This window comes from Anomaloglossus baeobatrachus, chromosome 10, assembly GCF_048569485.1.
Source record: "Anomaloglossus baeobatrachus isolate aAnoBae1 chromosome 10, aAnoBae1.hap1, whole genome shotgun sequence".
In the NCBI taxonomy this organism is placed as follows: Eukaryota; Metazoa; Chordata; class Amphibia; order Anura; family Aromobatidae; genus Anomaloglossus; species Anomaloglossus baeobatrachus.
This window is the reverse complement of record NC_134362.1, coordinates 55,446,863-55,458,449: the sequence shown is the minus strand read 5'-3', so window position 1 is coordinate 55,458,449 and position 11,587 is coordinate 55,446,863. Positions and strand designations below refer to the sequence as shown.

General features: G+C 43.2%; 1 protein-coding gene across 1 annotated transcript in view; it reads right to left on the bottom strand.

Moving 5' to 3' along the window:
• Positions 1 to 2,019: 2,019 nt before the first annotated feature.
• The window catches only part of LOC142254332 (protein spinster homolog 1-like), a 38,566-nt gene continuing 28,998 nt past the window's right edge, over positions 2,020 to 11,587 (bottom strand). The window contains exons 12-14 of the mRNA XM_075325379.1: positions 10,119 to 10,290; positions 8,523 to 8,601; positions 2,020 to 2,740 (exon numbers count right to left, since the gene is read on the bottom strand). Of these exons, the coding sequence (XP_075181494.1) occupies positions 8,564 to 8,601; positions 10,119 to 10,290 (210 nt within the window). The 3' untranslated portion in view covers positions 2,020 to 2,740; positions 8,523 to 8,563. The remainder of the gene's footprint in view (positions 2,741 to 8,522; positions 8,602 to 10,118; positions 10,291 to 11,587) is intronic.

Below are 11,587 nucleotides of genomic sequence, written 5' to 3'. Positions count from 1 at the left end.
CCAACAAACCCCCCTTTCACTCACGGGCGAGGAGTGCCGCTCGAGAACCCCCGGGATCCGGCCCACACCTCGAGCCACCACTGAGCAGCGGCAGCCGCCGGACCCGAGCAGAAGGGGCGAGCGTAGTGTGCTGACACCCTCCTCCCCGCCCGCGACAGGACCAGGTATCCTTTAGGCTGGTCTAAGTATAACCGTTAACTCCCTTTCCTAGCACTTCTTGTTTCGGATAACCCCTGACTCGAAGTACCGTGGGATTCATCCAGGGAAGTCGCTACTGCCTTTTCTCCCCTTTTTAGCCCGTTTGCTGGCAGCGTGGACCAAGGAAGATGGCTCCAGGCTCGATCCTCCTTATGGGCCCCCTCATTGCTGCTGATGCTCGGACTCTAGTTGTTTGGTGTGGGACTTGTGGTCCCCCCACAAGTTTAGCAGATCAATAAATGGACGTCTACTCTAGGGACCTGTTCCCCATGCATGCCTAGTCACCAGGAGTATCCATACATGACCAGCTGACTTCCTCAGCATCTTTCTGTCCGACTTACTGGTGACCGTTCTTCCCCACCAATGGCTACTACACGTGCAGGGTCTGACTAGCGTGTCAGCGCGTACCTCTCCTTCAGCAACCCTCTTTCTGCTCCTTCTGCTAACAGACTGACTAACTCCTACTACTTTCCTTACAGCCACTGCCACCTTAGCTTCCAGCCCCTCCACTACACCCCTAAATGAGATGTGGAGGAACGCCCCCTCTTGAGTCTGCCCAAGGGTCCCCTCTAAGGTGTGGGAGACCTAGTTGCTATGTGTCTGTGCGTACACACCCTATTTCGGCCTTTAGAATCACCTGGAAGTACTGTCCCAGCATGGGTGCAGTACTCAGTGGTGCCTGACCAGGTCAGGGGCGCCAAACAGCCCCAGCTGACACAGAAACAGGTGGTCCCTTCACAGCCATTGGTGGTGCCACCTGGGGCTCCTTGCCCTAGCCCAGCCTAGAGTCCCCTGCCCTCGCCCAGCCTGGTGCCCCCCTGTCACCTAACCCAGCCCGCGGATAGCAACCACAACTGCATACTCACCTCTTCTCGATGCTGCCCACTGTCTGTTCTCTGCACATCTCAGCATGGTGGTGACTGTCGCGCAGTAGTGACGTCACTGCTGTGTTGAGCTGTCAAAGAGCACAGACGCCAGCGGGAATATGATGAGAAGGGAGCACTGCTCTTGGTCTCATCATTGCTTTCAAATGTATCTGCATCTGCCCAGAGCTGATGCTGACACCGTGGGCAGACGTCCCCAGAACCTTTCAGCTCACAGGTGACATAGCCTGCCTCTATTGACGGTATGCCACTGGTTTCTCTGTATTGCAGTGCATTATGCCTGTCACAGTGACCCTCCTAGCCCCTGGTGATAGCAGGGCCAAATATGTTGCCATAGCTGGTAAACTCAGAGCTAGTGATAGGCCTCAGCTTGCCATGATAACCATCGGCACCCTGTGATTGCAACGTAGGGGTGGCAATAGAGGTATAGAGGGAGCCCCTTCCCTCTGTCCACCATCTAGATGGGATGGTCGCTATTGACCACAGCATCTAAAGGGTTAAACTGTTGGGATTGGTGCTGGCAGTTGCAGCTGACACTCACTCATTGAAGTGCCCACTCAGCACAATTGTCATAATAATAGCGCAGTTTGTGGTAAATCTCATGTCTCTGTAATAGTATGTCTTACAGCAGGAAGGTGTTGGACTATTGATTTGTTGTTTCTGCATTTTCTATATACCTTAATGGAGGACTGATCACATATGTGGTCTCAGGACAACGAATGTAATGTATGGACCTGCGATGGGAATCACAAACCACACCCGAGGCCCCCATGATATTATGGGTTGACCACCACTTGCTTCTCTTAACTTAATTCAAGATATCAAATGTAAGAATTCTCATCAGAAGCCAGAATAATACATAATAATTTATTTATAATTATTATTATTTTTTTATCAGTATGTCTTTGAAGTGTGGGAGGAAACCGGAGTACCCGGAGGAAACCCACGCAAACACGGGGAGAACATACAAACTCCATGCACCGTGTTGCCCAATAGTCGTCAATGTGGCCCTGATCATGATGGGGCTTAATGACGTAGATGTAACTTAATATAGAAGTTACATGATCCGTGAACATGTTTCACCACGGAAAGTCTGGTAATTGTTGAGAACAGAAACCACGCCTGGAATCTGTCTTTTGATGCACCAGGAAACTCATTCCTTGGGTACATTTAACTGAGGAGAGTCATAACCAGTGGTTGAGAACAGAGACCGAGCCCGGAATCTGTCTCTTTATGCAGCAGGAAACTCACTCATTCTGTGAGTACATCTGACTGCGGAAGATTCAGTAAATGTCAAATCCATTGGTTGAGAACAGAGACCGAGCCCGGAATCTGTCTCTTGATGCAGCAGGAAACTCACTTTGTTCAGTGAATACATCTGACTGCGGAAAGTCCAGTAAATGTCGAATCCAGTGGTTGAGAACAGAAACCGAGCCCGGAATCTGTCTCTTGATGCAGCAGGAAACTCACTTTGTTCAGTGAATACATCTGACTGCGGAAAGTCCAGTAAATGTCGAATCCATAAGTAAGAACAGAGACCGATACCGGAATCTGTCTTTTTGTCTGATGTGTTGTTGACTCGTGAAAGAGTTGTCACATCCGGCTGGATTATATATTCATTGATGGAACATGATCAAACCTCTCTTTGGAGTAGGGATCTGCAAAAATAATAAATATGAATGATTATGACTGAAGTTGGAACAATTGGATATCATATATAATTGGGACACAATGTACTATGGTTACTGATTTATAATCTTGTGGATCCTAGACCCAGAATGCATCATATTGGCTGGCATTAAGCATTTCATGGATATCTTAGAAGTACAGATCAAAAAGCCTCTGAGAATTATATCAGAGAGCCAATATTCGCACTGAAAGCTCCATGAAAATAGATATGGATAATCAGATCAGTGTCATCCAATCAGATTTAGAAAGCATCACCCCCAGAATAAATAGCACAAAATTGAATATCTCTAAAATTCAAGTATCGCCAATTAAAAAGATCATCAAAAACCTAAAGTGTTTAGGTAACAAATTCACCCATCTAAAAGATCATAATCTGCAAAGTAACGTAAAAATTAGGTGAATTCGAGGAGGTATCCAAAATGATAGACTGCAAGTAAATTTAAAATATCTAATAAAAAGTGCAATTCCTCAACTGAGAGATTTGGAGCTTACAATAAGCTACTGAGGTAAAGATTTATATCTAACGAACAATTCGCAATGGGATATTGTGTTTCCATTTCTTCCAAACTAAGGACTTACAAAGAACGTAAGGGAAGGGTGTCGCATTTTTTTTATTTTTGTATTAATGATAGTGATTATTAAATCAAGTATTTTTAAGACAAAATTAAAATCCCTGCTTATTTTGTTTTTATTTAATTATAATTTTACTGAAGGCACTGGGGGCTGCCATCTTGGATTTGGTGTTTGTAACAACAGTTACTCACCTCCTTTATGGCAGCCACCTGGGCATAGACTCTGATAGTCGGGCTCCGACCCCATTTAGTAACATCAGAGAAGGCCCCTGCTGTGACCTGGACGCACCCCCCTGGGCTGTCCAGATCACAGCAGAGGGAGGAGATCAGCGCTATCATTGTGGAGCTCACAGCCATGCTGTATCTCCACTTTACCCCTGTCAACCACCGGGATGTGTGTGTACAGGGCGCCGGGCCGCCTCCCCTCCCCTCCCCCCACCGATACCGTCTCCAATGACACTCCCTGCCCCCGCTCTACCCAGCACCGCACTCCCCCCGCCGCTGCTGTGTGTGTTTGTGTGTGTGTGCATGCAGAGCATGCGAGTACCGGTGCCCCTCCCCCCACCACCGCCGCTGTTACCGTCTCCAATGCTCCAATGACACCCCTTCCACTCTCCTTGCTGCAGCCGCTGCGGGCGTGCATACAGAGCAGTGTGTGATTACAAGCGCCCCTCCTTTGCCGCTGCTGCTACAGTCTCCAATGACACCCCCTGCTCCCTCCCTGTGCTGTGTGTCTAATCCTCTCTTGTGTGGCACTGCCTGCTGAGCTGTATCTAATCCTATCCTGTGTGTAATACTGCCTGCTGAGCTGGGTATCTAATCCTGTCTTGTGTGGTACCGTCTGCTGAGCTGTGTATCTAATCCTATCCTGTGTAATACTGTCTGCTGAGCTGTGTATCTAATCCTGTCCTGTGTGGTACCGTCTGCTGAGCTGTGTATCTAATCCTATCCTGCCTTTTCCCTGCATTGGTATAGGTTCTCAATGAGAACAATTGTGACCTCCTGAAGTCTGAGGAGGTTTTTTTGAACCCAATTTTTGCACATTATCACTTTATATATATGCACTGCACTTTAATTATGCGCACTGCACTTTATCTTTGTCTGTAGGGGTTCACAGAGTTATAGCAGGGACAGCGGTCGGTGAGTGGGGGCGGCACATCGTATCTTTAGGGTGCCAACCTCCACGGCTAGGTAGGGCGTAGGAGGGAGTGGACATTGTAGGGACTGAGTTTCCCTCTCTCTACTGTGCACCGGGTCATTTTATCTATTTGAATTGAGAATAATTACCTTTTAAGAGCATCATTAAATGTTAAGTTTTAGGGGTGCTTCACACACAGCGAGCTCGCTGCCGAGATCGCTGCTGAGTCACGCTTTTTGTGACGCAGCAGTGACCTCATTAGCGATCTCGCTGTGTGTGACACTGAGCAGCGATCTGGCCCCTGCTGCGAGATCGCTGCTCGTTACACACAGCCCTGGTTCGTTTTCTTCAAAGCCGCTCTCCTGCTGTGACACACAGATCGCTGTGTGTGACAGCAAGAGAGCGACAAATGAAGCGAGCAGGGAGCAGGAGCCGGCATCTGACAGCTGAGGTAAGCTGTATCCAAGATAAACATCGGGTAACCAAGGTGGTTACCCGATATTTACCTTAGTTACCAGCAGCTCTCACGCTGCCTGTGCTGCCGGCTCCGGCTCTCTGCACATGTAGCTGCTGTACACATCGGGTTAATTAACCCGATGTGTACAGCATCTAGGAGAGCAAGGAGCCAGCGCTCAGTGTGCGCGGCTCCCTGCTCTCTGCACATGTAGCTGCATTACACATCGGGTTAATTAACCCGATGTGTACTGTAGCTAGGAGAGCAAGGAGCCAGCGCTTAGTGTGCGCGGCTCCCTGCTCCCTGCTCACACTGGTAACTAATGTAAACATCGGGTAACCATACCCGATGTTTACCTTAGTTACCAGTCTCCGCAGCTTCCAGACGGCGGCTCCGTGCAAGCGCAGCGTCGCTTGCACGTCGCTGCTGGCTGGGGGCTGTTCACTGGTCGCTGGTGAGATCTGCCTGTTTGACAGCTCACCAGCGACCATGTAGCGATGCAGCAGCGATCCTGACCAGGTCAGATCGCTGGTCGGATCGCTGCTGCATCGCTAAGTGTGAAGGTACCCTTAGTTAGGAATTTATGCTAATAATTTATATACCTAATAACTAGTGAGTTTGCTGCTGAGCTTTGTATCTAATCCTTTCCTGTGTGATACTGTCTGCTGAGCTGTGTATCTAATCCTCTCCTGTGTGATACTGTCTGTTGAGCTGTGTATCTAATCTTGTCCTGTGTGATACTGTCTGCTGAGCCGTGTATCTAATCCTGTCCTGTGTGATACTGTCTGCTGAGCTGTAAATCTAATCCTATCCTGTGTGATACTGTCTGCAGAGCTGTGTATCTAATAATATCCTATGTGATACTGTCTGCTGAGCTGTGTATCTAATCCTGTCCTATGTGATACTGTCTGCTGAGCTGTGTATCTAATCCTCTTCTGTGTGATATTGTCTGCTGAGCTGTGTATCTAATCCTGTCCTGTATGATATTGTCTGCTGAGCCATGTATTTAATCCTGTCCTGTGTGATACTGTCTGCTGAGCTGTGTATCTAATCCTATCTTGTGTGATACTGTCTGCAGAGCTGTGTATCTAATCCTATCCTGTGTGATACTGTCTGCTGAGCTGTGTATCTAAGCCTGTCCTGTGTGGTACTGTCTGCTGAGCCGTGTATCTAATCCTATCCTGTGTGATACCATCTGCTGAGCCTTGTATCTAATCCTCTCCTGTGTGATACTGTCTGATGAGCTGTGTATCTAATCCTGTACTGTGTGATACTGCCTGATGAGCCGTGTATCTAATCCTCTCCTGTGTGATACCATCTGCTGAGCTGTGTATCTAAGCCTGTCCTGTGTGGTACTGTCTGCTGAGCCGTGTATCTAATCCTATCCTGTGTGATACCATTTGCTGAGCCTTGTATCTAATCCTCTCCTGTGTGATACTGTCTGATGAGCTGTGTATCTAATCCTGTCCTATGTGATACTGTCTGCTGAGCTGTGTATCTAATCCTCTTCTGTGTGATATTGTCTGCTGAGCTGTGTATCTAATCCTGTCCTGTATGATATTGTCTGCTGAGCCATGTATTTAATCCTGTCCTGTGTGATACTGTCTGCTGAGCTGTGTATCTAATCCTATCTTGTGTGATACTGTCTGCAGAGCTGTGTATCTAATCCTATCCTGTGTGATACCATCTGCTGAGCTGTGTACCTAATCCTGTCCTGTGTGGTACTGTCTACTGAGCTGTGTATCTAATCCTATCCTGTGTGATACTCCAGCTGTCCTTGGTGACACTTTAGACATTTCTGGTAACCAGTAAAATGGCTCCGCAATGTGATCCTAAATTTCATTCCCTGTTATCCTTTGGAAACACCCAGGTTGGGAGGGGGACCTCTGACATCACACACAGGAGAGCAGATTCTGCCCACTTTACTGCAGCTGTAATCCAGGCTATTTCTACAGTAGGATTTCTGTAGGATTTCAGAAGCTGCTCTCCCTAGTGTTTAAGAGTGGAAAATATCAATTTTTTTAATTTTTTTTTTATATTTTGCTCAATAAAAAACAAATAATAATATCTAATTAAAACATTAATACTTTACATTTTTTCAGTTATTGAAATTTTTTTTTTTGGACGACACCTTCCCTTTAAAGAGAAATACGATTTTGCCAGGTCCATTCCAAGACATAAGAGTCTTCATGGACTTATCTAAAGAAACTATCTCCATAAGGAAATTGTATGGTGAAATCACTACAATTCTCCAACACAAGGGAATAATTTACACATGGGGATTCCCCGCTAAACCTTTCCTTTCCCATCAATGTAAAACAGTCCCAATACTATCACTAACACTAATGATATGGAAAGAAGATACTCCAGGATTTATATTACAAGATCTTGCAGATCACTCCTGAAAAGGCCTAAATAAACCTCTTATATTTTCCATACATTACAATTAATGATGACCTTATGGGCTCTACATCTCTTCTTGGATTTTACAATTTTAGGAATCTGCTCAGAAAATACCAATATTTAATCTTTATCTCCTCTACAAGAAGTGAATTGAAGGAGATGCCATGAACTTTCACTTTCATAGAAGAAAACCAATTTTCCAGTCTAGTTGGTTCATCCAGTAGGACTTCAAGGCATCTTTTATTTGGTTTAAAATATTTGTACTTCTGTAATTCTTAACTTCTTTTACTATTTTCATATCAGAAATATGAGATAAAAACGGTAAATGTCACATTTTAATTTGTAAGATTAATAATAATATTTTTACTTTAGTTAATATTTTCGCCCTCAACAAGGAACAAATCACCTGTCTTAACAAATTAGTTATGAAAATAATGAAGTTCAGAAGGGAAAGTTGTTACTTTTTGGCGACTTTAACATTGTCCCAAATGGTTATTTATTCTCAACTGGTCAGACGGGATACTTATTACAAACATTAGACAATTATACTCTCCAGAATCCGACTATCATCTCTAGAATCCAACCATCATATCCAGAATCCGAACATTTCTCACATTGAAACTGCAAAAACCCGACTGTCATTCTTATTCATTCTCGTCTGGACTACTGCAACTCTTTACTGATCGGTCTCCCTCCAGCCAAACTTCCTTCTCTCCAATTCATGCTGAATGCGGCAGCCAGGGACATATGTTTGTCCAGCCGCTTCACCAATGCCTCCACCTTGTGCCAGTCATTACAGTGGCTGCCCATCAGCTACAAAGTGCAATACAAATTTATCTCTCACCCATATAGCTCTCCACGGTTCTGCACCACCCTATATTTCATCTCTCAACCCACCCTCCCCCTCCATTCCACAAATGATCTTAAACTAACATCCTCCATTGTTCAAACTCCCCACCTCAGTCTCAAAGACTTTTCTTGTGCAGCACCAGTTTTATGGAATGCACTACCCCAAACAATACAATTACTATCCAGCCCCCATGTTTTCAGGTTTGTGTTAAAATCCCAAATACCTCTTCAAGTCTTCAAGGGAGTTCACACACTACTCCGACATAAAACTCTGTCTAGAATTGATGTAAATATGGGTGAAAAGACATGGTGTGAACATTCCCATCTTATCTTACCTTTAAATTTTCCATCAGGTTCAACCGTAAAAAATTCTAATTTATGGAGATGTAACTATCACCTCCTCGAGGACACAATCTATAAAGACAAAATAGAAACAACATAAAAAAATATTTATATAGAAAAATTAAACAAGGATTATCTATATATACACTAAAGTATTCAACCTCACATATCCTATTACTATGTGATACACACACTATAAAATTATGCTAAGGTGATACTTTACTCTAATGAAACTCCACTGAGCATTTCCTTTCCAATCTCCTCTATACTGGAGAGGCCGTTGTTATCGGGAGAAATTTCACACAGATTTTGGAGTTGTCCATTATTAATGGAATTATGGAAAGAAACTTTGAACTTTCTCCTATGAATTTCTAAACCCAATATGACACTTACTCCACAATTAGTATTATTCTCACGAGGTCTAGAAGAAATCCCACCCAAATTCTGACACATCTTTTGTTATATCTTTTTTGGTGATTAAACATTTAACCGTAACACAATGGAAGCAAATAATATCGCCATCAATATCACAAGTAATTGAGAGGATGTAAACACACAAATATATATATATATCTCAGTTCTACTTTGCAATTAGGGAAAACGTTTTTAAAAGATATTTATTGATTAATTAATAGTTTAAGTGTTTTGGTTTTTCTTTACCCAGGATAAACCCAGAACTTAAAAACTAAAATAGACGTATTAATAGAATATACCAGATATGTACAAAATTAAATGTTTACAAATATGTAAAAAAGGCAAAATTACAATGCTGGTTTTATTACTAATAATAATGACCAGACTTGACTTTACTTTTTTCCCCTGTAACTTCCTATTGTTACTCCATTCTTCCCTCCTTTCATCCTCCCTATTTCATATTTCTTTTTAATTTATTTTTTTGGGGAAAATGCGTAAATGTTAAACAGATTGAACAAGATGACCTTGACATTTGCCATTTTTTTACCTGTTGTAAATACCATTGCTTTACTCAATCTGATGTTGTTCATCATTTGTTTTTGGGATCCTCAATTCTTGAGAAATGGCCCCCTTTTCCCTTTATATAAATTTAATATTGTTTTTATTTTGACAAGTGGGTGTGACCCTCAAAATTATCTTTTTAAAAAAAGAAAAAACTTGATGACAACACCCAGTTGATTAAAATATTAGATACATTTACAGGGAAAGGAGGGAGATATAACAGGAACGGGGACATATGAGAACAAACAAAGAAAAACATCGGGGATTCAGGAGAATAGCAGCATTTATACTGGGTAAAATAAATGCACATTTATGGCAAGTGACAGGTTCACTTTAGCAGATTCCACCAAAAATACAAAGCAGCTTTTTATCAATTATTATTGCCAAATACAATTGATGTCATATCATCAGCCCCATAATCAGGAGGGAAGGATGACACTTAGGATAAAACTAACTATGTTATAATAATGAGTTAACAGCAGCTTTGTTGTTTAACCGCTTCTGTCTGTTAACTCAATAGGTTATAGAGATAGATACATTATAAAGACGCTCAGTGTTACATTTACGATTATAAACCTAATGCGAGTGGATAATGAACGTATTTCTGCACGTACCTTCATCCTCCATCTCGGCCTTCTCACAATCTTTTTCAATATAGAAGGAAGCTAGTAGAAAGCATGCTCCTCCGAGAGTCACCACAAAGGGACAAGCCAATAGGGCGTACTGCAGACTGTGGAAGCTCAAACGAGCCGAGTCTGGATTTTGTCTATTAGTGAGGTTGGATATCTGAAAATAAAAGAAAATAAATAGTTATGTATAGTTAATGAAAGTGAAAAAAACATAATTCGCTGGACACGTTTACCCTGATAGGAGTCAATGGATATCAAGGAAATTTGGTTGTCAGAAAAAGAGCAGGTGCCTCACTGCAGATCGCGGAGGAGCTTCTATCCTCCCAACTATGAACAGAACTGGTCCAAATGTCCTCAGCCCCAATATTACACATTGTCTGGAGACAGGACTCATGTGGCATCCTCCTCTAGCACATACTCTATGACATGACTCCGGGACATCTTGTTATTGGAGTTCTGCTGCTGTGCACCCAATGGAAGAATAGGTTGCTTGTGCATAGCTTCCATACATAGTTTCTATGGGTATGTGTGTGGATACTGCTAGTGTGTCCTGAATTGTCTGCTCTAATAGAATTTGCCAAATAAACGATCATTACATCATGAACATTCATTTGCAAGACACAACGTTCCTAGGAGCATTCATTCATATTGCTGAATATGACCACCCTAATGCAAAATAAATTAGCCAATTGCTTAAAGTGGTTGTCTAGGACTATTTAATTTTTTTTTTTTTTTACTATGGGCCTAAAAAGTAACAGGCAACTATCTGGCTGTTCTACCTGGCACCAGCTCTGAGAAATCACTGACCTCTCCTGCCGGCAATTCCAATGTTCCACGTCAACAGAGCTGCTCTTTTTCTTCTGGGCAGCTCTGTTGATGGGGCGTGACTGCCGACCTCATGCCGGTTAACAGACGGCTCCCCGCAGTTAGGTAGTGTGGAGCCGGCTGTCAATCAATATGTAATGAGCACTCACACATTGTCGACGGAGCAGAGAGGAAGAGAAGACGCTGCTCTATCGACGTGACATCAGCGGAAGCCACTGAATCATGGGTAAGAGCACTCTGTGCCGGTCACTATAGCCAGATAGCATCTAACGCTTAATTAATCCTTAGTTAATTCTTAAGCCCATACTAAAAAAAAATGGTGCTTGATAACCCCTTTAAGTAAGTTATGATACGGCTAAGTTCATTCACTATCGGCTACATCTCTATATAGTGTTAAGGAGTATTATGTAGACATGGAGGCCACCACAGCGGTATATAAAGTATTGTACTAATTAGACCTCATTGCATGGCTGCAGTCACATCCGCTATATATGCCCGTGTGTTGTCCGTCTTTTTCTTGATCCAAACAAACATCTGTTTTAAAAACTCATCTGTGTCTTTGATCCGTGAGACTCAGATTCAGACTCGGCCATTAAAGAGTAACCATCATTATATTAAAATATATATAT